Source organism: Paroedura picta, chromosome 10 (assembly GCF_049243985.1).
Source record: "Paroedura picta isolate Pp20150507F chromosome 10, Ppicta_v3.0, whole genome shotgun sequence".
NCBI lineage: Eukaryota > Metazoa > Chordata > Lepidosauria > Squamata > Gekkonidae > Paroedura > Paroedura picta.
Genome location: NC_135378.1, coordinates 67,133,892 through 67,161,191, shown reverse-complemented (window position 1 = coordinate 67,161,191; position 27,300 = coordinate 67,133,892). Strand labels below are relative to the sequence as shown.

Genomic DNA, 27,300 nt, shown 5'->3' with positions numbered 1-27,300 from the left:
ACCCATGGTTAGTAAATCAGCTGCACAACTGATTCAGAAAAGCAAATATGGTACCAGCCAACAAATCAGATGTCACAACCAGCTGAAGTCTGATCATACCTGTTTGTAAATCATGACTTATCGTGATGTCTGAATGCAATTGTAATTGCATTTTAAAAAATTGATCTGTATTGACAAGCCTTAAAAATTTATTATTATTATTATTATTATTATTATTATTTAATTTCTAGACCGCCCTTCTCCCAATAGGTCTCAGGGCGGTTTACAACATAAATAGTTAAAACACAATAAAATCCCCATAAAAACCCCAATTAAAAGTTACATATAACATATCACATAACATATAGCGGCGGTGGTCACAATTCTGATCTTAGTTCAGCCTGGTGGAGAGAATAATGTTCAGAAGAGGGTGGCACCAATACAATAGATCTGACCATGATCTCGGTGTTAGAGATCTCAATATTGGAGGGGATCCTCTGATGGGTTAGTGGGAGAGCTGCCCTGGCCTCAACCATATGCCTGGCGGAAGAGCTCCGTCTTACAGGCCCTGCGGAAAACTGGTAGATCCTGCAGGGCCCTTAGCTCTTCTGGGAGCTCGTTCCACCAGGTTGGGGCCAGGACTGAAAAGGCCCTGGCCCGGGTCGAGGCCAGGCGCACATCCCGTGGGCCCGGGACAACCAGTAAATTCATACCCGCAGAGCGGAGTGCCCTGCGGGGGGCATAAGCAACCAAGCGGTCCCGCAGGTAGATGGGACCCAGACCGCGTATAGCCTTAAAGGTCAATACCAATACCTTGAATCTGATTCGGAAACAGACTGGCAACCAGTGCAGATGACGAAGCACCGGCTGAATGTGGGCCCTCAAAGGTGTTCTAGTGAGGACCCTGGCAGCCGCATTTTGGACCAGCTGTAACTTCCGAGTCAAAGACAAGGGAAGGCCTGCGTAGAGCGAGTTACAGAAGTCTAATCTGGAAGTGACCGTTGCATGGATCACTGTGGCCAGGTGTTCCGAGGACAGGTAGGGCGCTAGTAGCCGGGCTTGGCGAAGATGGAAAAATGCTGTCCGAGCTACATTGGTGACCTGAGCCTCCATAGAGAGGGAGGCATCAAATGTCACTCCCAAATTCCTGGCAACTGGTGCAGGTGTTAATTGCACCCCGTTCAGGCATGGGAGGCGCGCTTCCTGGTCCTGCCCTCTTCTGCCCAGCCACAGGACCTCCGTCTTGGAGGGGTTGAGTTTCAGGCGACTCTGCCTGAGCCATCCAGCTACCGCTTCCAAACAGCTGGCAAATGTATCCGGGGTGGAGTCCGGCCGGCCGTCCATTAGGAAGTAGAGCTGGGTGTCATCCGCATATTGGTGGCAACCCAGCCCATAGCCCCGGACCAGCTGGGCTAGAGGGCGCATATAGATGTTAAAAAGTGTGGGAGAGAGTATCGCCCCCTGCGGAACCCCACAAGGGAGCTCACAAGGGCTCGACAAACTCTCCCCCATCGCAACCCTCTGCGTCCGGTTCTGGAGGAAGGAGACCAGCCATTGAAGCGCAGTCCCCCTTATTCCAGCTCCGGCGAGGCGGTGTACCAATAACTCGTGGTCGACCACATCAAATGCGGCTGACAGGTCTAGAAGCACGAGAATGGCGGAGCCGCCCCGATCCAGCTGGCGCCGGATATCATCCATGAGGGCGACCAGCACGGTCTCCACCCCGTGGCCAGGGGGTTTCATGCCAGGCTGCAAACTGGAGTTTTAGGCATGGCAGGTTGCCCCACCTCTTCCTGCACCCACATGGGGGAGCAGTTGGCCTGGTGCACCTCATCCACCCCCGATCTGTGCTCCTGACAGGGGGGTGGGGCAGTGAAGTTCCCAGTGCATAAACAGTCTTGTATTCTGCAGTTAAAAGGAGAAATTTTTCCGTTGCATTGACAACCACTTTATATTTTATGAGAAAAATATATAAATGTAAATATAGTGATAGGTCATGTCATTGAGTATACATGGCTTTTTTAAAAAAGGAAATAATGTAAGAAAAACTGATGCATCGGGGGGATATCTAGACACAATTATTACGTTTCTTGAGTCCTGTTTTTAATCTTTTGTGTGTGCATATTGAAGAAGTTGAAGAATTGGATAGTAAAACTGTCTCCGCAATAGCACTGCTATGGAACCTTTATGTTTTCATATAATGTTCTGATGGCTTTATTAAACTGGACAGCATATTGATTTCCAGTAACTGAAAAGCGAGTAAAAAAATCTGTCTTATAAAGAGAAGGCCAGATAGGTCAAATGGAACTGCATTTCCCAAACATGGAACTGCATTTCACAAACATTAAGATGTCACTTATTGTTGAGCTGTTTTCATTATCCTGTGGTCATGTCTGAAGGCTCACACCAAAGCAACAGCAAGTCATGAACAATATTTCTATTGCAGATATGTTAATTCCTACATTTCTGGTAAGTATTCCTGCTAGGGTTTGATGTGCTAGACTCCTTTCAGGCAGTGCTTATTTTGAAACAAGCTGGTTTTATAAATCCATTGTTCATGGCCATCATATTTGTCTTCGAATCTTAGTTCTTGCCAAATATTAACACTGTGCCATTAATTGCAGTACTGTTGGAAGAAGTATTGCAGTACACCCTTGGAAACGGCAATATATTATAAATCTCTCTCTAGCTCCATTTCCTGCAGATCAGTACAATATTTATCTCATTTTGTATTCTGGATTTTAATAGTTATTTGTTTAGACATGCTTGTCGTCTACAATTTCCCTTATGCATAATAGTAGGTTTCTTTTCATTAATTTCCAGAAAAAATAAAAATAGCATTTGCTCACTTGCCAGGAAGTATCATTTGGGAAATTTTAAAATGGCTTGCTGTTAAACAGAAATCTTCAATTATGAAAGGTCCTTTTAATGTCCTTTATATTCATTTGGGAAACTGAATCTGTACCTTTCAAGCTTTTTGTTTAATTCAGTTATTCAAAATGTAACAGGCTTTCTTAATGGTAAATTAGGGACATCAGTTCTTCGGTTTATGCTAAATGGGAGTCTTAATAAAATGGATGTCACCAAAGGAAAAATACCTTTTTATACATCTGTGTGGGCTTATTCAAGTTCATCTGAATCCATATGAATGACTCTGCTAATTTCGTCCACTTCTCCCAACTCCATGTTATGAAGGTATAGGGCTACTTAGTATTACGAAACCAGCTAACTATTGGCCGGATTCTATGTTTCATTCTTTGCAGTTACAAACTTAAGTGTAGAAGAAGAACCCCGCTGAATCAGACTAGGGATCCATCTAGTTCAGCATTATCCTGTTGGACACAACAGCCAAGCAATTGCCGTGGAAGAGGGACAACAAACAGAACAAGGCCAAGGCTAGGGTAGCCAACTTTAGGTTTGAAAATATTTGGAGACTTTGGGGGTGGAGCCTGAGGGTTGGGTTTGGGGAGGGGAGGGACTTAAATAGGATATGATGCCATAGAGCCCATTTTCCAAAGCAGCCATTTTATCCAGGTGAACTGATCTCTGTCACTTGGAAGTAGAGTTGTATCCAGGGGTGGCATCCAGGGCATATATCCTAGGTGCCACACTGGGGGTTCAGGAGAGAGAGTATCCTGCCCGCCAGTGGCGGGATCTGCTGCATACAGGGGGCCTGCCAGGAGCCCTGGGCACTCTCCACCTACACAACCAGTGTGTGTCCCTGCAGATGGAGGATGATGGCACTCATCCCTGTGGGCAGAGGACTGCAGCACATAGCACCCACCCAGACACCATGATCCTCCCTTCCTAAGGTGCACCATCCATCAATGGCTTTCCCTATGTGGAGCGCCAAGCCTGCCAGCACTGTGCTCATACCCCCCCCCACACACACACACATGGTCTGTGGAACCTACTGCGATGAAGCGTTCATTGGGTCCAGTGTGCCCAGTGTGGGGCACACAACAGTGCTGGCTCTTACTGGCTCCTACCCAAGGACCTTCCACTCTGCTCACCAACCAGCCAACCTTGTCAAAGCACAGCTTTTACATAAGTATGCTAGGGTCAAAGGAGGGGATGGTGTCAGCTTCTATGCCTCACCAGCCTGGGGCAGAAAGGTAGCACTGTCGAGAAGCTGCTTCCAAGGACTCACTTGGGCAACATCCATGCTGGCCAGGCTGAATACCCACAACAGTCAGGCACACCATGGTGCCGTGAAGTAGTGGCAAGGGACTCACAGTCCATTGTGGCTGGGCCCTCTGCCACCACCCATGAGGAAGGTGTCAGGACCTCAGGCAGTGAGGTGGGCTCTGAGATAACTATGGGGTTTGGAGCCCCCCACATCACCAAGCACTGTCCTCTGGGAACCAAACTAGTGATGTATGTACCTGCTTGGAAGTCAGTTGTAATAGCAGGAGATCTCCAGCAATAATCTGTTGGTTGGAAACCATAGTTGAGACCTTTCCTAGTGCTATCTCCCAGCACTGATATTCAGAGGTTTGTTGCCTCTTTGGAGGTTTTATTTAACTGTGAACAATGGTGGACTAGACAGCACCCCGTCTAGTCTTTACCATGTGAAAATGACAATAAATGGCGTACATAAGGGGGGAAGAACTCGAGGCACTGGAAGGAGCGATTCAACTGATACTATGCAATAGTTGCCTGTGGCATTCTAGAGTCACAATCCAGTGACATTCACCGGTACAAATGGTTCTTCTTGAGGGTGAAAAAAGTGCCTTTGCCAGCAGTTCAGGCATCCAGTTTCACTTCTGTAAAATGTCACTCCACAAATTATATCCTGGATGAGTGAACACTGTCCACATCCCTTTCTATGTTTTTATTTATTTAGTAACTATACAATAATACCGGGGGGGGGGGAACCACTTAATCAGAGGGAGGCCCTAAGTATTCAGGGAAACAACGTCCTGGAAAATGCAGCATCTAGGTGGGTTATTGCCTGAAGAAGATGCAGAAGATGCACGGGCAGGGCCAAATTCACATGCTACAGCATCATTACTATTTCTGTAACCTGTATTTTCATGTAAGTGTGTGAGAATTGCATCCACTGCCCCTTGCTTATCACTCACAGGTACGAGATTCCTTGTGGACACCCAAGTGTTTTTAACATACACCAATTTAGCAAGTAAGATACTGCTTTTCAAGATATAAATCCCCGAAGAATATTACATAGAGAGGCTAGAAGAAGCCCTTTGTAGTCAAGAAATCAATGCACATTGGTGTAAACTGTTTCATTTGCAAGTTTTAATTGGGATTTTATGGTATCAGTATGGAAGAGGTTGTTCACCCTTGAGAGAATATAAGCTTTGAGTTTGTTGCTGGTTTCCATTTTCAATTTACTTGAAAAATGCAACCAAAAGACTGACTTTTTTTTCCACACAGGAAAACACCGACAGCAAAATGAGCTCCTAAACATTGCATTTGACAGAAGTGAATGGGAATGTGCAACACAGTTTTGTGCTTGCTGCTGACCATTTAGTCTGCCAAGAGAACTTTGGCGCGCGCACATTGTAATCGGTGCAGAATTTTTACAGTAATAAGATGCACTTCATCACATTGCTTTTGAAACTGGCTTTTTTAATGCCACAGAATTGTATGTAAAACTGGACTCTTGCAGTGGCTTATTAAGGGGCATTGCAGAATGCGGAGACAGACAATTTATCATAGGGAAGGTAGATGAAGTCCCTTCTAAAGCACTGAACTGTGTGAATGCTTGATTGCGCACACTGACAGGCAAAACTGCTTCTGTAGAAGAATATATTAAAAAGCTCTGTTCCCTTTTGCTTTGGCTGTCACTTAAACTGAAGGAACTAATGCAGAGTTACTTCTTTCACTTGCCTGATTTTATTTTTCATTTTTCTATGCAGAACCTCACTCTATTGCTTTCTGTTCTTCTTTGATACAATCATTGTTCTTGCAAAACCTACAGAGAATATTCCACATTTATATCCTTATATTAATGTTTCTTGTATACTTGTTATAATGTGTTAGAGTGCAGTGGCTAAGAAACTTCAAGGTCAAATTTAAACTGTTTAATAGTTTATGTTATTTATTTATCTACTTATTTTGTAATGGACAAATCACAGAGGACCTGCATGGATACACACCTATTTTTAGTCGAATTTCCCAAGAAAATAATGCTGGGTTTATTAAGTAGCAAAAGTAGCAAAACAATGGATCTGAGAAGAGAGTCATCATGCTAGATAGAACAGCGTAACTGCCCATTTGTTTTACTGCTAACAAACGGAAGAAAGACACCCTCCTCCAATTTCTTGACATCTCTGGTGGTGACCAGTTACTGTACTACCGTCCCCCCTTGGTGGGTGCACCGTTTAGGTTAGGATGGGGTTGTTTTACCGCCATGTTGCTAATTATTGTATTACTGTGTTTTAATCGGTTTTTAATGAGATTTTATCGGGGGGGGGGGAGTTGTATTGGAACCTACTTGTTATCCACCACAAGCTGGTTCACCAGGAGTGGCGGGCAATAAGTCCAACTAATAATAATACCTTTAGATTTCTAAGAATTTGATAGTAACAATATCAGGGTGTTATTCAGTAAAGTACTAAACATTTTTACCAGTGGATTCATCAAGTATTTTCTGTTTTCTGCTTTTTTTTCTGTTGTTAGCACCAATCCAAATATAAGCTGCTTGCATGAAATATATTCTGATACTTTTGTTGGTACAGATGAGATTCCCGTTAATGGCCAGACCTAACAAAACTAGCCATGTGCGCCCACACACAGTGTATTGGACCATATTTACTAGTAATTGTGAAGTGTCTTCCATTCCCATTGGCTCTTGGACCATTATTTATTATTGTAGTTGCCTTGTCTCCTCTCCAGTGCAGACCAAAAGGCTTTACAAACTCAGTTATAACCTTCCTATATTTTGGACTCAGAGCTGGCTTCAGAGCTTTTTCTTCATCCCATTATTTTTTATCATTATATCTCATCCTACCCTGGTGCCACCCAAAGTCATCATGGAAGTCATACATTTTGAGTGCAGATTTGAAGGAAGAGGAGAGTGACACCTGATACCTTACTGCTTCTTCTTCTTGCCTCGTTGTTTCAGTTGCAGGTTCTTTCTGACAGCTTGATACACCAGCAGTGAATTTATGGCAGTGCATGCAACATTGTGACATCATGCACAGATAACGACCAAGGCTTATTGCTGGAAATGATAAGGTTTAATGTCAGCCATTCTTCCAGGCCACTCAAAATATGTAGTATAATTAAAATTAATAGGATAGGCCAGAGTAGCTGAGAGTTCACGTGTATCCACATATTTGCTACAAGGAGAATATGGCATGTAGGGATGTGGCAAATCCTTGGGACTTGTTGTTTGGTTTATTTGTTTTACCATTAGTGTTAAGTTCCTTTGTAATGGTGTAAGGACTGAAAACATTTTTAAAAATGTAAGCTAAATCCGTTGTTCCAAGCTATCTTTTAAGTTAAACTTATTGTCCAGTGCACTGAGATTTCACATTTGTTTTTTCTTTATTCTTGCATTTTTGGTAATAGTGATCATTTCCTATGTATATATTTAACAACATCTCTTACAATTACTTTTACAGTCATTGATTCTAAAAGCTTTATATTCCTTTTCACCGAAGACATCATATACAGAGGTCCTGACAATTTGGAACTGTTCCTTGGTACAACTTGAAATTGTGCTACAGTACTGCATTGCATCAAAACCTACCAAAAGAGATAATACTCTTGGAATCAGTAAGCTAGCTCATAACCTTAGATGACATCAGATATGTGGAACAAGCTAGAAGGCTGTGCAGCCATTGTGGGGGGGGGGGGGGAGTCGTATTTAGAAACACTCTACTCCCCAAACCTTCTAGAATTCCATCTGGGGAGGGGAACCTGCTACTCCTTTCTTTGTCCCTTTTCTCTGCAGGTTTAAGAAAAATTCACTTAAGTTCCCATGGGAGGGGGGAGAGTAAGGAAGTCTTTTGGTTAATTTATAGGGTTGCCAGCTCTGGGTTGTGAAATACCTGTAGATTTTAGGATTTGAGCGTGGAGAAGGCTGTGTTTGCAAAAAAGCAAAATCTATACAGTGAGCTGGTCTGGTGGATGAGTATCATAAGATGAGCAGTAATAAACTATAGTCCTCAAAGAGGGGAAGAAATAACATAGAGGCCTGTGATGGAGGCATGCATTACGTTCTCAAGGTGAAGCTACTCATGAAGTAGAAAAAGTGGTAACATGGAATCTGGGGTCACAGAACAAGAAATGTGACAGTGTCAGTCAAGGAATTGAATGCAGACTCAATTCTCCATCAGCAGAACAGGACTTCCTTCCTGTTCCCTCCCACTGCCGCCCACTGATCTCCTTGAAAGGTTGTTCTTGATGGTTGGGGACCCAGAGCACTGACATGAGGACAGACATGCACCCACACACACATGCACACACTATTTTCTTATCCTGAGACAACTCTAGATAGCTGCTGTTTGCCTCTGTTGGGGAGCTGGCATGCATACTGACATGGCTACAGGTATGTTTTCTCAAACCAAGCAAATGACACTCCATGGTAATTTCTGCTTCTGAAAATGGTGTATGTGTGGGATAGGATCTTAAGCCCCTCCTCTCCAGTCCAGCACGGTATCCTGAAGCATTTTCTTTGATAAATCAAATGTAAGTGTCCATGCGGAAGAAACTAGGGTTAATGGGGGGGATAAAAATCAGATCCTCTATCCTGGGCAGGTGCAAGAGGAGAAAATGGTCTAGTCATTTTAGCTGAATATTGTTTACATACTTTTCTTGGGATGACATGTTTCTGGAACACCCTTTTAGTTTTATATTCAGTAGTATTTGTTCTAAGATAATTAATCCCCAAAGATTAGGACTCAGTGGCAGAATTGTACTATAAAAAGTCACACTTCATGGTGATTGAATCAATGCCAAGTGTAAAAGACAGGGTTTCGTTAGTGGCAAATAGTAGCTGGATAATTTTTATGTGGATTTTTGTAATAAAACACATGGTTTTAATGCTGCAAGGCACTCTGAATATGCCATAGAAAGGTATGGTGAAAATCTAGTCGATAAATAATATTATGATATATTAGTGTATAGTTTTTTCTTATAGAGAGGATTTGAATTATAAGCCCGTATAGCTGGTCTTGGATGGCTGACTTCTGAATTGCAACAACTTCAGTAGCAATGTATCATAAATCTGGAATAGTCATCCCAAGGTTGTAATTCTGCAAACTCAGGAAATCTAGCTTAACAAAACTTGTCTCCATCACCTTCTTCCTTCATTTTATGAAAACATTCTGCTTGCCCTTCCCCTCAAACCAGAATCGGTAGTGGTTTCTTACAAATCAGTCTTCAGCTCTTGGGTCATCACTGCATGAACTGCATTTTTTACAATGAGACATTAATTCCGTTTCCCTGCACTTGTGGTTAGCTCCGTTGCTAACACAGTAATTTATCTGAACAGCAGTTCAACCTGTGATTCATATTATATGCTGCTAGAGTTTTGCATGAGTCAGTATGTTAAACTAGAACAGAATATTCAGATAGCTGACTCCATTGCTATTTGAATTTAATATTTTTCATGCAGCTAGCCTGACTACCATGGTCAAAGAATGGACTACAACTATCAGGTAATTGTATTAGTAGTTGAGTACTAAGTGGAGATGTTCTCTAATACCCAAGGCATTATTGAGCCAAGATGCTATAAATTCTCTGGCCATTTAACTGGTGGATGAAGTCAATATTGGGACGCTTCCTTTTGCAGATTAAGATCAGTGTGGCTGCAAATAATGGACTCCCATAGGGAATCCACATGGATAAAGAACTGCTACCACCAACCAAGCAGGTTTCCCTTCCTGGTTCAAGGGTCACATATGCAATGCAAATGGAAGCGTGCATCCCAGTCTTCATGTGCAATTGTTTCTGAGTCTGGCCAATGCACTTTGAGCCCTGTAGAACAGTACTTTCTCTGGAGCTAACATAGTATTTAAAATGAGAGGCAGTATTGAATTCTGGCAGAAATCTGTGACCTTGTACTATCTAATGAGTGGGAATTATCCTTGCCTTCTTTCGCTTATTAACTTCACTATACACAATGTCTGTAAAAAGCATATACTATGAAATTACGGAAAGACTGACCACTTGCTTCAAGGAATTACTGAATTATCATTGGCACTGAAATTAATTGAGCAACTATCCTATGATTAATTCCATCTATTCTACACACAACAGTATCACAGTAATATTCTGAGTTTTAGTGGTCTAATTATTCTTGGCACTAAGAGCCAAACTAGATATGGTGATGGTTGCCCCGTGTGATCCCAAATTCCTATAAAGTGGAATGGTACTGCACATCTGGGAGAAAGGACCATAATTCCACTCAAACTCTCATCCATCCCTGTTCTTCCTTCTAAACCTTTGCTTGCTTTTGTTCAGTAGTCCACAAGTATGTCCATGAGCAAAAGTTATACATGCAAAATAGAGGGGGAAACCTAAGATTTATACAGATTTTAGACTGTCTGATTGTATTTTTGGATCTAATTGGATTTTAAATCTTTCTTTAAAATTGTTTTTTAAATGTCTTAATTTTTTACAATTCCAATTTAATTATTTCAATTACTGTTTTATTAAATAGTCTTCAAACTGTACAAATTAGTATATATATTATATTGTTAACTAAGATGTTTATATTTCGCTGAACTGGGATGCTAACTGATACTGGTCTAAAAACTGACTTGAAATAAGCTTGTTGGTGGGAAAGCATGTCATCCATGCTGCACTTATAATTCCTGTCCTCTGCTGTATAAGAATTGTCCTGACATTTTGTTAGAGAAAGTTGGCAAAAGCTGAGAAACATCTCATTCAGGATACTTATCTTTTATAGACAAGGAGGAATGATTGAAATTGAGTAATTGAAATTGCTAAGGGGTGGAGAAGGCCAATATACATTTAAAAATTCCATGTATTCTTTAGAAGTTTACTTTTTTTAAAGTGCACTAATTGGTTGCTATGGCCATAAAAGCATATTGAGTTAAAACTGAATAAACTTTATGCAACTTCAGAAGGCACATTCCAAGTTTCTCAGAAGATTTGTGTGGGCTTGGCCTACAATGTAGGATTGCAGTTAAAATATTTAATGTAATATTTTGACTGTTCTGGAGTATTCTGTAAAAAGATTATTTTTGAAAACAGAGGTTGCTTCATTCCAACTTCCCTTTCTGTTTTAGGTTGTTTCATTTCAACTTCCCTTTCTGTTCTCCACTGTCATACAACTGCCATACATGTTCCCATTTGGTTTGCCAGGTCTGGGTTGGGTAATAACTGGAGATGTGGGGCCTGGGGAGGGTGGAGTTTGGGATGGGAGGGACCTCAGCAGAGTATAATGCCATAGAGCAGGGGTGGTCAACCTGTGGTCCTCCATATGTCAATGGTCTACAATTCCCATGAGACCCTGCGAGCAAATGCTGGCAGGGGCTTATGGGAATTGTAGTCCATGAACATCTGGAGGACCACAGGTTGACTACCTCTGCCATAGAGTCCACCCCCCGGGGAGATCTTTACAAGAATTCATGGGAGTTTTGACAGGGTCCCACCCTCCTGACATCTAGTCATATCCCAAGCCATTGCTATTCAGACGTCTAATTCCGGTCCATAGAAGTAGCCAGGCTACTTGATTACAGCTGAGCAACACAAAACACCCCTTTGAAGTATAATTAGGGGTTCAGCTCTTTTTTCATTTTGTTCTGTTCAAGAATTTGACCTAAAAAGAGGGATAAGGTTTGCCTCTTTTTACAGAGACATCTTACAGTCAAAATCACAGAAGGGGAGGGGAGTATTTAAATCTGCTGTCAGTCATTCAGGTGGGAAGCTTGTGGTGAGGGGCTGAAATGGATATGGCTGCTCCAGATAACGAACAGGGAGAGAAATCGGATTTCCCAGGCACTCACGGGATGCAGATCAGGCAGTGAGAAGATGGACAGAATGATATGCAAAGGATAAATGTCTGCAAGTAGGATGTCTGCTCAAGGAAAGTGCAATATGAAGAATAAGGAAGCAACCAACATTTGTAAAGGGTTACAATAAAAGGCAATATAAAAACATGATAAAGAATCACCTAGGTCTAGTTGAGCTATTAGCTATTAAAGTGAGGGAAAGCCTGATCGCTCAGTCAGGAGGAGAGATATTAAATAATCTCTTGACTATTTCTAATTCATTACTTTTTTTATGGATTCTCCCTTTGATTATTTTTAGACCTACAACAGCATGTCCAGAAAGCTTAAAATGTTCCCCCATTAGTTTCTGATTTTTGATGTTTACATCCATTTATTCTGTTGCTTAGGGATTGTCCTGGTTGCACAGTCTGTATAGCAGAACTGCATTGTAGTCCTAATTTCAGTGGAAACCTGGAGAAATAAAGTCGGCTTTCATAAATAGGTGCATTGTGTTCATCCAGTGGTTTGCAACTCCTCTGAAGTACCATTTCTTCGGCCGTTTCTTTAGAAATATGCTAGGATTAGTTGCTTCCAGATAAACTCTCCATATTTCATTTCATTCCAGTGTTCAGTGGCAAATTTAGCCGGGAAAATCAAGCCAGTTGAAATTCTGGATAGGAAATGATAAATAGGTTGCATTGTGTGGCAAACATTCTGTTGGCACAAAGCCAGATTATTTAATATTAATCAAGTATTGTTACTGTTGATTGACTGATTCTTTCTAATCCTTCCCAGCCTTAGTTTATCTGCCAGGCTCTTATATACTAAACAGCATTTCCCATTAACTGGATGGATGGTCTGATGAATCTGCAGCCCTTGCTTGCACAGCAGAGAACAACTCGTTTGGGCTTGGTTTCTAGCATCCACAGCAACCTTTTATTGCTTTGCAATTCATCTGTTTTTGTTGGGAGTTTTTTGTAAATCGAGTCTGAGATGATGAACAAGCAAGTATGCTTTATATGGTGATGGGTATGATTTATTTTGCAAGCAGAGAAAGGAAACGAGTATATTAAACTGATTACTTGGGAAAAGGTTATCCCTTTAAACTCACGTCACAAAATTTGCAGCGAATGTAACAAAATTGTAGTAGAGTCAGACAGCAGTGTACAATAGCCAGAGCTATAGATAATTAGATATTGACTGCGTTTAGGAAAAAATGGGCCGCCATTAAAAAGCAGCATTCTGTCAGCAGGATGCTTGCTTGCTTTGTTTTGATAATGGCAGGCAGTAATAGCTTTCATTGTTTTGAGCAAAATCATTCTGAATAACCAGGGTGGTAGTTTTCAGTTTCTTAATTACTTTTGTTTTACATTAACCAGAGACCATCAGTTGAGTCCCTTCGGATGTCACCTCAAGATTTTTTAGGGGATAAACATGCAAGAGTCCAGAATACAGCGGGCTGGTGTCCTTACGGGCACAGCCTGGAGGGCACACATTTGACCCGTGCTTCGACAACTGCACTGGCTCCTGGTTGAATTCCAGATCAAGTTTAAGGTTCTGGTTCTTACCCACAAGGCCATCTGCAGTCCAGGTCTTGAGTATCTGAGAGACGGCCTCTCTATCTACACCTCCCCCAACCAGCGGGCAGTTCCTAGCCCCAAAGAGGTACATCTGGCCTCAGACAGGGCTGGGACTTGTTCCGTCCTGGCCCCCACCTGGTGAAATGAGCTCTCAGAACACATCTGGGTTCTGCCTGAACCAGCAAAGTTCCACAAGGCTTGCTAGATGGAGCTCTTCCACTGGGCTTTGGGTTGGGGCCTTCCTTGTCAAATAGGGCAAGGGTAGTCAACCTGTGGTCCTCCAGATGTTTGTGGACTACAATTCCCATGAGCCGCTGCCAACATTTGCTGGCAGGGGCTCATGGTAATTGTAGTCCATGAACATCTGGAGGACCACAGGTTGACTGCCCCTGAAATAGGGGACCCCCCCAGGCCACCCTCAAGTTCCAGAAGATCAGAAAACAGTGTAGAAATGTTGTGGCAGTGAGCTCATTGTGTAAGGTGACCAGATTGTCCCACTTTTGGAGGGACATCTAGGGGTACCTGGCAAATTGTACTTATGTTGCAATTAAAATATATATATATTAAAATACTGTTTTTGTGTTCTATGAAACTTTTTGTTGCTCCATATAGACCATATTTTTAATCAAGAACCCCCCTGGTCAATGGTGTCCCACTTTACCAATGTTAAAATCTAGTCACCTTATCATTGTGACACAGAATATACAATGGCTTCTGTGTGTGTGTCAGAGACAGAGTGCGTGTGTGGAAGATGCTGCGCACTGCAGTGTGGGATGTGTGTATGTATAGCATCATGCAGAGACTACTGGTGTGAACTGCAGCAGTATATCAAGGCTGCTGGTATGAGTAATGATGGTGCTGGTGGCAGACAGAGGGGGAGGATAACTAGGATTAGCAGGCAGCTGCTGGCTCTTGATTAGTGGTGCTGCATGGGTGACTGATGCTGTTGAAACTGCTGGGACTGCACAAGAGTAAGAAACATGCATTTCAGAGCACTTCCACTACCCCTGGGGAAATATTGGGCACTTCCATGAATGCACCTTACTTCCATTCACAAGATAAGCTGTGCTGCTCCTAACAAGTACCACTTCCATCTAGTGTGGGAGAAGACACTTCCCCAAATGTAACTGCCATTTGCAGCTGGTGGGGAGGGAGTGCCCCACAAGTAGGGTAGACAAGTAAAGGAGTAAAACTGACATGACTTTCTTCTAATGTCGTTTCACAAGATAGTAGAGAAAAGGGCACCCTGAGTATAAAAGGCAGTGTTCAAGCTGAGAAGCCTATGCTTTTCTCATAGGGAAGAGTTCCTATAAAAGCTGTTTCCACATGTGTAGGTGTCTATGGGGAAGGGAGGAGTGGGAGATTGAAATATGCTTCAGATAGAATGCAGGAATGCAATTGTAAACCCACATGTCTACCTCACCATCAGTCAGTTGGAGGTATTTGGGGGTAGGGGGAATAGCCCAGTTACATCTATTACATACAAAATAAACCAATGTCTTATGACTCATATCTGATAAGCTGTCTCCACAAAGCCTTGTCCTAGCATTAAAACTTGTCTTTTAGAAGCTACAAGATACCTGTTTTGTTTTAAAATTTTGCTACGTGCATGTTGAAGCCACATTTCTGTCATTCATAAACAAACCCAGTAACGAGAATGAGCACTCTTGAGCCTTAATGCAGGTTTTGTTTTAAGTAATTTGTAAATGTGCAAATGGAATTATCTGTTCCATACACTCAACAGTCTGTTGCTGGTGATTTGAGGCTTCTGAGATGGGTAGTTTCTTCCCATAAACTAGAAATGGTCTTTTACAGCATCATAAATTTGAGCCTGCTTTGATTCCAGGGATCTTTTGGAGAGGGACTTTACGTATTATTTCTGGCAACCATTTGCAATTAAACCTTAGCAATCCATGCCTTGAATATAAATTCTTGTGCTGCTGTTTGAGAAACACATGACTTGGTAGACTTTTTATCCCTGCTAACAGCTTAAACTGTTTTTAACACATCATGATCGTCTTCCTTTTATATCGTCTCTTTCTGATATCTTCACAATATAATGGATTAAAGTGTCTCAAGAGCCCTTAGTCTCTGGGAGTTTGTAGCATTATTGCTGACCAAGCAGCATGATTGACATCTTGGCACATTGCCAGTGGCTCAGTATTTTGGCAGTCTTGGATTTCAAATGGGATCTTCAATAATATCTGGTCTGCTAACTGATATAAATGTGCTCTGGGGAGATAAATGGGGAACTGGAGGCCACCCTTACCTGGAATGTATTTGACTGAAATCTCTGATGCCTAATCAATCTTTCTTGCAGATGCTGTGTCTGAGAAAACTTGGAAACCTAAGACATCACAGGAGGTTGCTTTGTAGCTCCCTAGTGCCATCTGATGGTAAGCTTTCTCATCCATTACTGGCTAAATACATAGGAGTCCGGTAACCCCTTGGAGACTAGCAAAATTTGCTCTCACTTAATTGGATACAAAAACAGGTGTGTTTGTAGCAGGGGGTATATCCAGTTTAAGCCAATTTAAAACAAGATTCAATCAAGAGTAATCAATTCACAATAGGTGAGGACTACTCCCAACTGTTGATAAATATATAGAGCGGGATGAACATTCTCGGGAAGTGCGGGATGAGACATAAGCATATCCAGTGACAAAATTAGAGATGTATAACTGAACTAATTAAGATATGTAATAAATGGAATGGGCAAGATATTAGCACCTATAATAAGTGAGAAATCCAAAATCCTTGTTAAGACCTGGTGGAGTTGAATTTCTGAATGAATTCCAACTGAGCATTTTTGCATTTGGTTATCTATTTTGAAGTTCTTATGTGTGAGACTCTAATTTCTTTTTAAAAGAGGCTTGTAAATTGTATGGCAAGATCTTGCTCTCCACTGCTTTCTACACTGTAAACCAGGTTTTCTTAACCAGGGTTTTGTGAAACCTTGGGGTTTCTTGATAGCTTTGGAAGGGTTTCCCAGACAGGTGGAAGTTAACTTTTATATCTTTTTCAATTTGTTAAATATTTATTGTGATACAGCCATATATGGTTATGTTGACCCATCCTCCCCCTTCCAAAATGGCCACCTAAGGGCCTGGAAGGGGTGGGGAGGGGCCCCAAGTGGACATGTACACAGCTATGCATCCCAACCATATTCTGCACAATCACACCACTTCTGGGGTTTCTCAAAGCCTAAAGAATGTTTCAGGGATTTCTCAACAGTAAAAAAATTGAGAAAGGCTGCTCTAAGCACTTGCTGAATGCTATATTAATTCTATCTCCATAGGCCATGAGAGACTTGAATACTCATTTTAATGTCAGTTGCCCCAGGCATGGTGTGCAATGGATGAAAGTATATATAACCTTTACATCCTTATGCAAGTGGCAATAAGTAAGGTAGTCATGAGACCTGGTAGATCCTGCCTGTCCTACTACTAAATTTATGAATCCTGAGAGCCTTTGCACCCCAGACAGAAGCAAGTAATAGTTGGTGTAAAAATCAGCAGCATCTTGGATTCTGCATACAGTGGAAAGTGTATGTCTTCTCACACACACCTCCGCTTGTTGATTTGTGTTCCATGACCTGTCTTGGAAGAAAATTAAATCCATTTGGGTTTTCAGATCAAGCCTTGTCAATCATGGTCCACATACAGTGGCAGAGGCTTCTCAACTAAATTTTCCAGGAAGGCCTCTTTGGTTCATGAATTTGCTCCAACCTCTGTTGTGTGACCAGTCGGGTTGGTTTATATCTAGTAGGTACATCTGAATGCCTTTCTCTCCTCCTTAGAAGTCAGTGTGAATTATAAACATGGGTTGCCGGTGATAACCCTTACGTTGCCCTCCAGAAAGGAACGTTGTCAGTTTACTGTGAAGCCAATGCTAATGACCGTTGGAGACTTCATACGGGACATACAACAGGAGGATAAAGCCATTGAAGAGATAGAAGCCTTCACCACAGGTACAGATGCAGCTGTTACCTTAAAGGACGCCTTTTGTATGTTGAATGCCTGCTGGATTAGTACCAGTATGGTGGAGTTGTTGAGATCCAGGTACAAATTCTTCCATGTTCTGTCAGTGTAAAATTCCATTGGATCCACCCAATTCTCATTCTCTTCCTTCACAGTGCATAGTAATAATGCAGGCTGGCATCGGGAGTTGATATTCTCAGTTTCTTGTTGAGATTAGTATCCAGCAAAGGGCCCAGGATTGACTGGAGCCTCAGTTGCAGCTTCTGTACCTTGATCTTACTGTGGTTCTAGAGAGGAGAGAGCAAGAAAGCAGGTGACCATGGCCAGAAGGTGCAGACTGTGGTAGGTAGGCCCTTTATACAGTACATAAGAGCTAAAGGTAGTATACTTTCCAAGATTATTGTAGAAATCTTTTTTCAGAATTAAATGGGGGGAATGCTTCATTCCCCATAGATGGGGATCTTTTTCATTATTTGTTAACATATTTATTCCAACAGAATTTCCATGAAATGTTTGCCTGGAGATATATTTTAAAACGTACTTTGACTTTTAACAAAACTCCAGGAGCTCCAGAAAGAATGTTTACATTGCTCATTCCTGTGCTAGAAAGAGAAGACAGGATATTAGTATTTTTCATGTGAGCAGTTAATTTTAAAGATATTTGAGACTTCAAATGAAATCAGCCTTTGATGGATTTGGTGCTTTTTCACTTTGTCTTCTGCACATTTATAAGCTGAGATAAAGGAAAGTCTGCTTGGCAGTTGTGCATCTGTGTCTTGATAACTGAAATAGAAGATTGTATCTTGCATTGGAGCTCTTTGTGTATTTTGACTCCACTGTCCTTTAATCTCTTGGGTAGATGAGTTTACGATTGTGACAGGAACCCAAGAAATGCTGTACAAATATATCTGTTTTGATATTCTACATCAGCCTACTTTCTCTTTTCAAACAAGTGCTGCTTTTGCTAGAATATGGGGTTTCAGTTGCCTTTTTGTGCTAGTTTTATTTGTGAGCAGTTCATTTTTTTAAACCCCCCTCCCCAGAAGTGAATAACGAAAGGCAAGCAGGATGTTGCTTGCATACATAAATGCTTCATTTGTTTCTCCCTTCAACTGGTGGTGTGCTTCCAAACAGAGGGGGTGTAAAAGACAGCCGATATATTTGGCTCACAACTTCAATAATCAGAGTTGAAGCATGAATCCGTTTGACAGAATCCCAATCAGACAGTGCCAGGGTGGGCTTGCCTACAGCACGGTTGGTTTGTGTGATGGCTGTGCAGAAAAAAAGGGCAGCAGTAGAGTATTCTGCAAAGCCTCCGTTGTATGAGAGCCAGCTTGGTGTAGGGGTTAGGAGCGGAAGCTTCTAATATGGCGAGCCGGGTTCGATTCCCCGCTCCCCCACATATGGCCAACAGGGTGACCTTGGGCTCGCCACAGCACTGATAAAGCTGTTCTGACCGAGCAGTAATATCAGGGCTCTCTCAGCCTTCCCTCCCTCACAGGGTGTCTGTTGTGGGGAGAGGAAAGGGAAGGTAAATGTAAGCTGCTTTGAGACTCCTTCTGATAGAGAAAACTGTTGTATAAGAACCAACTCTTCTACTACTACTACTACTACTACTACTACTACTACTACTACTACTACTAGCAGTAGCAGTAGCAGTAGAAGAAGATAAAGACGAAAGCGTTGTTAGCATATTACAAAAGCAAATACTCATTGTCTAAAATCAGCCACTTCAAAATGGAAGATTTGAGTGTGTGAAAAACCAAGAATGGTTTCTCTGACTGCCTTTTTCTCTCATCGTCTTCTTGGAGTTTTCTTCTCAGCTTATTTCCAGCCATTTGGATTTCAGGGTTCAATCTTGAGGGATTCATTTCCCTTCCAGTGATTCATTTATTCTCACCATTTTCTGTTTTTACTTTAATACTGGAGATCTCTGCCTTTAGACACCTGACCTCCCCTTCCTTCTTTCTAGTCCCAGGTCTCCAGTTGTCCAAATGGAACGTGAGCAAAAGTCCTCTCCTCGGCCATCTCTTCTGCCCTACTACTGCTGATACAGTTATTTCTTTCTGTCTTAAAATATGCAAATCTGAATTTCAGCAGGAAATTTCTTTTGTATCACTAAACCATTAAAACAAGCCTTTAAACTAGAAATAATAGAAATAATGAAAGCAGAAACAGACTACATATACAGTTGCTCGGGAGAGCTTTCCTATAAAATTAATGGGCTATGCTATAACAGAATAGTTCAGGAAGGTGCTTTATTACAGAACAGGGACTTTGGATTATACCGCTGCATATAGGATATAGTATGATCAATTTGCCGCACCTATTACTCTGTTGTTTACTTGTTTTATACTGATGTCATAACATTTTCTTCATTCCGGGGAGAGGCAAGGAATAAATCTAATAAATAAATATATCCACAATTTGTATCAAGCCTAATATGCTATCCTCATTCAGAATTCAGTCATTCTAGACTTAGTATTGTGCTCATTTGATGTCCTCTCATATTGATTGTATCGACCTGTTTATTTGCTGTCTCTTTGGGTGGACTGTTGTGACTTAACTCTGTGTTATGTACTTTGAGTGAGACAGGTGGACTGTCAGTACAGTAATACATAGATCAGCAGTCAAGATCACACAGATTGGTAGTACTTCAAGTAGATCCTGCAGGGAACAGACTAAACATATTGTTTGTGTGTATTATGAGCCACAGACTTGCAGTGTTCATGGCATGCAGAAGCATGACTGGAACATAAGTTGTAAAGCCCTCCTTTATATGATGCTTATAAGTATTCCAAGTGCTACTTTGCAAAGGGTTTTTGGGGGGGGAGGGGGGAAGAAATCAGGACAAATTGGAGTTGGATTGGAGACTTCATCTTCAGTCTCAGTGCATCATCAGAGGATGGTAAAGAAGCAAGTTTAGGAGCCCTGAACGAAGTGTGGCCAATTCGTGCTCATCACACTCAGTCTCCTCCTGATTATTCATGACATCTGAAGGGAGCAGCAGACTTCCTGGGCCATAAGCTTAAGGGCAGAACCAGGTGTCACAGAAGGCACAGAACTTTGCAATGACATCCCCATGTGCAGTTCCTTCCCCGGTCAGGGTCTTGATAGCTAAGTAGCCTGTCTCTGAATCTGTTCTTTTCTCTGCACACAGGTATTTAAGGCCTAGAGGCACATGCTAAAGATCTCTTGTCCCTTGGCTATTAGCAAGTGGGTTGGAGCTTAGACCTGAGCAGAGGATTTCTTGTTCAGTCCTTTGTACATTTTCTTTGTGCATTGTTAGCCACTTTGGGCCCGCATTGGGAGAGAAGCAAAATGTAAACAATAAATACTTTAAACAAATACTTTAAACATCATATGGTGTGTTCTGATAGATTTTTAAGTTTCTTTAACCCCTCTCCCTCTCGCTGGTTGATGGGAACAGGCTAACTTGCAAAATGATTTGTCCTATGATGAGTTTCCTTTTATGCTAGGAAAGAGGGACAGCTTTCAGTGGAAATTCTGCATCCTTTCCAACATCCCGTTCTACCACCAGCCTTTCATCAATAGGATGAAATCTCACTGTCTGCAGTCAAGTTGGCAATGATGTTTTGATTTTATTTAATGTAGCATTTCATTACTGATGAGCCCTCGTGTTCTTTTGCAGATGGCAGTGTGGTCTCTGCTTCGACACTGATGGAACTTCTGTTGATGAATGACTTTAAACTTGTCATCAATGGTACAGAATACAAAGTACAGCCTCCACTGAAAGGTATAAAAAGCTCCAAACCTGTCTGAAGACTGCCTGTCAAATGTTTAAATATTTTAAAAACCTAATTTTTAGTAAATATAATAATAACTAGCAAGAAAGCCCATTGCAACCAGGAATGCAATGGGCGCTAGGACCCAGGGGACACCAGGAGGTGTTTTTTTTTCTGCTGCGTGGAGCTGTGAAAGGCTCCGACAGGGTTTTTTTGTTTTCTGCTGCTTGGAGCTGGGAAAGGCTCCTACAGGGTTTTGTTTTCTGCTGCTTGGATCTGCGAAAGGCTCCTTCCGGGGTTTTTTTTCTGCTGCTTGGATCTGTGAAAGGCTCCTGCAGGGTTTTTTTTTTCTGCTAGCTCTCGTGGGCGTGCCGGCTTGGAGCTCCTACAGGGAGCTGCTGCTTGGAGCTGGGAAAGGCTCCTTCAGGGTTTTGTTTTCTGCTGCTTGGATCTGCGAAAGGCTCCTACAGGGTTTTTTGTTCTGCTGCTTGGATCTGTGAAAGGCTCCTGCAGGGTTTTTTTTTTCTGCTAGCTCTCGTGGGCGTGGCGGCTTGGAGCTCCTACAGGGGTTTTTTTTCCTGCTGCTTGGAGCTGGGAAAGGCTCCTTCAGGGTTTTGTTTTCTGCTGCTTGGATCTGCGAAAGGCTCCTACAGGGTTTTTTTTTCTGCTGCTTGGAGCTGTGAAAGGCTCCTTCCGGGGTTTGTTTTCTGCTGCTTGGAGCTGTGAAAGGCTCCTGCAGGGTTTTTTTTTTCTGCTAGCTCTCGTCGGCGCGGCGGCTTGGAGCTCCTACAGGGGTTTTTTTTTCTGCTGCCTCTCGTCGCGCTAGCGAAAGGCTCCTCCGGGGGTGTTTTTTTTTTTTCTGCTGCCTCTCGTCGGCGCGGCGGCTTGGAGCTCCTACAGGGGTTTTTTTTTCTGCTGCCTCTCGTCGGCGCGGCGGCTTGGAGCTCCTACAGGGGTTTTTTTTTCTGCTGCCTCTCGTCGCGCTAGCGGCGAAAGGCTCCTCCGGGGGTGTTTTTTTTTTTTCTGCAGCTTCTCGGCGGCTGGAGTCTTGTGTTGTGTTTGCGGCGGGGGCTTCCTTGGGGCCGGCCTGACGCGGTGAGAGACGCTTCGCGCCTCTCACCACGTCAGGCCGGGAGCAACTGCGAGCCGCGCTGAGCGCGGCTCGCAGTTGCTGGGGCTGGGAATCGGAGGGACCAATCGGCAGGCGCTTCGCGCCTGCCGTTTGGTCCCTCCGGTTGTCTGTCATGAGGAAGGGTCCAATCCGGACCCTTCCTCATCCCGGACACATCCCGCCCCAGAACCCCTTACTGTTTTATTTAGTCCGTGGCGCCCGCGGCGCCACGGGCGGTGTACAGATTAGCTTAGATTAGGCTTTCTCAACCAGGGTTTTATGAAATCCTGGGTTTTCTTGATGTGCCTGGAAGGGTTTCCTGAATGGGTGGAAGTTAATTAATTTTGAATATATATTTTTTAATTGTTGAACATTTATTGGGCGATATGACCCCCTCCCCTCCTCCCAAAATAGCCAAAGATGAGCCTGGAAGAGGTGAGAAAGGTAGGGGCCCTGAGTGGGTGTGTATACAGCAATGCTTCCTGACCATATTCTGCATGATCGCCACACTTTGGGGGTTTGTCGAGGCCTGAAAAATGTTTCAGGGGTTTCTTAACAGTAAAAACATTGAGAAAAAGTGGCTTAGATTATCAGTCAACCTAGCTCTTCTTTGGGGCTTAGTGTAAAGCATCTATTTGGCATTCAGAAGTCCCTGGTTCTGTCCCTGGCATCTCTTGTTAAAGGATCAGGTAGCAAGTGAAGTGAAAGACTTCTTTCTCTGATCCTGGGAACTGCTTCCAACCAGAGTAGAGTCCAGTGGTCCAATTTGGTACAGCAGCTTCATTTGTGTTCATGTGACCATTATGATCAGAACTAACCCACATCTTTGCCAAGAAAACATCCCCACAGCCATTTGCAGTCCAGGAACTGTTTTTTAAATAAAATATTAAATTCTTAGGAATCCAGGTTCAGTTCTCAGGAAATCAGGAAGGTTAAATTCTCAGGAATACTGCTTTGGTAATAAGTCCAGTTTTATTCTTTTTTTGCTATCCAGATAAATTGAGCACTGAACATGCTACAAATGTGGATGATGTCAAGTCTTTGGTCCATAGATTATTCACAGCTCTGCATTTAGAAGACCATCAGACAAGAAAAGAGAGAGAATTGTTGCAGAAAATGGAACTTCTGAAAGAACAACTGTTGCCTTTAGAGCAGGTTTGGACAGTTCTTACGTAAATGAAAATTCAGTATATGTTTGGAGTTCAGTTATAAGGGATCCAAAACCAGATTGGATCTTAGCCTGTATTGTAATAAAGCAGCACAGGCCACAGAGTCAGTGTGATGTAATGGTCAGAGTGTTGTACTAGGATTTGGGAGACCCAGCTTCAGATCCCTAGTCTGGAAACCTGCTGAGTGACCTTGGATCCGTCACTCTCTCAGTCTAACCTACATAGCAAGGTTGTTGTGAGGTTAAAATTGAGGAGAGAATGATGTAAGCCACTTTTAAGTCCCCATTGGAGAGAAATGTCAGGGTATAAATGAAGCAAATAAATATAATTTGTATTAAATAAAACAATGCAATAAATATATGGCAAGGAAATAGAAAGTACACCATGATGCCTGCTATGCCCAAAGTTAATGTATTGGATCCAATTCTGGAGGGGAGGGGGTCCTTAGTAGAACAAGTCTACTTCTATCAAATGAAAGCTCTTCACTTAACAAAAGAGAATAATTGGATTCTCTCCAGTATCTTTAATTCCAGGAGACAGACTGGCTGAGTTCATCACTTGACGCTTCTGTATTCAGGAAATGATTTTACTGTGGCTGAGTAAATTCAAACCTCTCAGGGAAGGGAAGATTACCTAAATAGGTTTCTGAATGCAAGGAGTGGGATTCTATGGTTATGCAAAATGAAGGATTTCATGCTTCCTCGTGAGCCCTGTAACCTATCTGCTGGGGGGGGGGGGCAGACCCCCATGGGCAAAGTGCCATTCAACATTGGCAGCTGCAATGACAATGCTACTTCCTCTTAAGTAACCTTTGTTTTGTCTTCTTAGATAAAAGCCAGACTCACTGCAGAGGCTGATGCTAAGAGTTCTCGTCTTCTGTGGATTGGCTTAGCCTTAATGTCTACTCAAGGTGGAGCCTTGGCCTGGCTTACGTGGTGGGTCTATTCCTGGGATATAATGGAGCCTGTCACTTACTTTATCACTTATGGAAGTGCCATGGCATTCTATGCTTACTTTGTACTTACTAAACAGGTGAGTCTTTTAAGGCAGACCCTTAAAGCTGTACTATACACCAAAAGGTCAATTGCAAATATCTTCTGTGTGTTTTGGAATGTTTTTCAACTTCTAATTGCAAGACTTAGTATGGCTGTCCTGTTCTATGATCAGGTGTGCTGTCTGTCTTTTTTGATATGGATACTCTTCAAAGGACTGTTGTGACCTAGACTTACATGTTTTGTCCAAATGATCACCTACTTTCCATTACGGTCTCCCACAACCAAGCAACACTGCTGTCCTCTTGAGCCTACTATCTGTATATCTTGGCCATATTGTGGCATATAAAAAAGGGTACTCATTGCTACCCTTACTTCATAGGTTTCCTGACCTTGAAATTTTGGCTCAATCTTTCTATAAAACTAGTAAACTAGGTCTTATGGTCATTACCAGGGAACTTTCCATTTCATGTGAGAATGACCAAATATTGTATATAATCATCATAAAACTGCTCAGTGTTCTAGGATTCTGTAGGTCTTAATAATGCAGATCACTGTGATACTCTAGTTTTTGCGGTGGAAATGTAAATGAGACCACATTAGTATCATGGATCCTTCCTTCCCTCCCTCCTTCCCTCCTTCCTTCCTTCACAGGATTTGATAGTCAGCAATGCATCAGGCTGGCATGATGGGATTGGTGCTCCACAGTTCATGATGGTATATAGTTATTTTATAGCTTCTTTTTTAAAAGATCCAGAGAGATGCTTCCAATCAAGACTAAAATAAAAAATGCCTCAGTGCTTCCAAGATGACTTCAGTAGCAGTAAAATGAAACATACCAAATACTTCTCTTGTTGCTGGAGATTTTCAGAACGCTTCCTTCTGTTCTCTTTTTATCCTTATTCAGGATTATATTTACCCAGATGCTCAAGACAGGCAGTTTCTCCACTTCTTCCACAGGAAGTCCAAAAGCCAGAATTTCAATGTGGCTCAGTACAACAAGTTAAAAGATGATCTTGCAAAGGTATTTACATAAATCAGTCTCGATCCTGATATTGAAATGATGCTTCAAGAGCTTGTTCAAAAATATTTCCTAATGTTTTGAAAAATTACATATTTGCAGCTGTGTTTTTTTAACCCTCCCCTTAACAAGTTGTAATGCTTAGAAACAAAATAATGTAGGAGACTTGTAAAATTGATTGGAAAGTACGAATTGGCAGTCCCTCAATAGGATGGAAGAAAAATAAAGTGCCTTAAACAGCAGCAGTGTGATCCTGCTTCCATTTCCATCTTTTGCCGCAGCTGTGGGCTCCTGTCACCAATGCAAAACCCATCTGGCTTTATAATGTACAAACCTATTGGCCTTCCTGTCTGCAAGACAAATGGCATGCATTGGGTTTATTTCACCATGCTTTAAACAAAATTGTTAATGTAGTCTCTGCTGAACACTGGCAGTCCAGACCCACTCAGATTTTCCAGGGCATCAAGAATTGCAGACTGTGGGATGCGGTTCCAGCTGGAGCAGAAAGGGTCGAATTATACAACAGCGTCAGTCCTTCACTGCAGGTGCAGGGAGACAATAACCTTGGACCAGCAGCTTGATGTTAACATGGCTGATTTTCCAGCTGGTAAAGAAATCGTGCCATCTTGGATGGTTCATTGACTTGCAATGTGACTGTCAGGATTCCAGTGAAGCTAGAGGCAGAGCTTAACTCAATGATATTGTCAATAGCTCCCCCTGCTGCTATGGACTGTGCACTTATCTAATCAAATGTCCTTTTGAGATCATTTGCTTCAATACTTTGTTTAGATTTCGCTGTATTCATTAACTTACTTGATGCATTTTTATGAAGCTTTTCAATTTGGATTAGTTCCCAGGGTGGCTTAAAAATCAAATACATTCAAGTTTTAATTCAACTGGTTCCTGTGATACACAATCCCATCTTGTTTTGATATGGCTAAAGAAATTTGACTACTACAGCACCCATTGGGGCTGTCTATTGGTAAATATGGTGGGGCACTTGACCTACACATTAGTTCTCTACTCTTAGTTCCACCTTCCAGCTGCTGGTGCCTTCAATGTCTCCCCTAGAAGGGAAATCCATGGATGACCCTTTTCAGGAAAAAAACATTATTTGGGAACACATTGAAAATCATGGAGTACCATGTTGTTGATCCTGTGGGGCTGATCTGTAATAGCTGTCTGGTTGGGGGGGGATTTAATTTTTGTGTAGTGAAACATTATTAAATGTTATTTCTCATGATTTCTCCAAAAAGTCTACTCATATTCTCCTTTGTTAGAGAACTTACTGTTTTATGAAATGTACAGTCCTGTCTTTTTTGCTAGGAGGTTAAGTATGCAGAGCTATGGCTGCTTGAACCTTAGTTAACACGAACTACATCATGAAAATATTCAGAAGAATGGGAAGTGTGTGCCGATTTGCAGTGTGTTCCTGGTCACAAGGATATTAGTCCTATGCAGTCCTATTAGTTTTATGCAGTGGTCCCCAACCCGCGGGCCTCGGCCCAGTGCCGGGCCATGAAGGCCGCGGCTCCTTCTTCCCTCCCCCCCCGAAGCGAGAAGCTCACCAGGCTGCGAGAAAATTGGCCGCCAAAGCGGCCGATTAGCTCGCAGCCCGGCAAGCTTCTTATTTCGGGAGGGGAGGGAAGAGAAGCTTGCCGAGAGGGGCCAGGAGGGGGAGCCGCGGCCGCCAGCATGGCAGCGGCGCAAACGCGCATGTGCATTTGCGCTGGGGCTGCCGCACATGCGCGGGCCCCCGGGCTGCCCTCTCCCTCCACTACGCCGCAGT

At 42.5% G+C, this 27,300-nt stretch overlaps 1 protein-coding gene across 1 annotated transcript in view; it reads left to right on the top strand.

The window, feature by feature from the left end:
- Window positions 1–27,300, top strand: part of MCUB (mitochondrial calcium uniporter dominant negative subunit beta) — a 65,868-nt gene that overhangs the window by 37,578 nt on the left and 990 nt on the right. Inside the window, exons 2-7 of the mRNA XM_077300631.1 lie at window positions 15,813–15,888; window positions 17,292–17,462; window positions 21,125–21,229; window positions 23,324–23,484; window positions 24,327–24,530; window positions 25,398–25,514. Of these exons, the coding sequence (XP_077156746.1) occupies window positions 15,813–15,888; window positions 17,292–17,462; window positions 21,125–21,229; window positions 23,324–23,484; window positions 24,327–24,530; window positions 25,398–25,514 (834 nt within the window). The remainder of the gene's footprint in view (window positions 1–15,812; window positions 15,889–17,291; window positions 17,463–21,124; window positions 21,230–23,323; window positions 23,485–24,326; window positions 24,531–25,397; window positions 25,515–27,300) is intronic.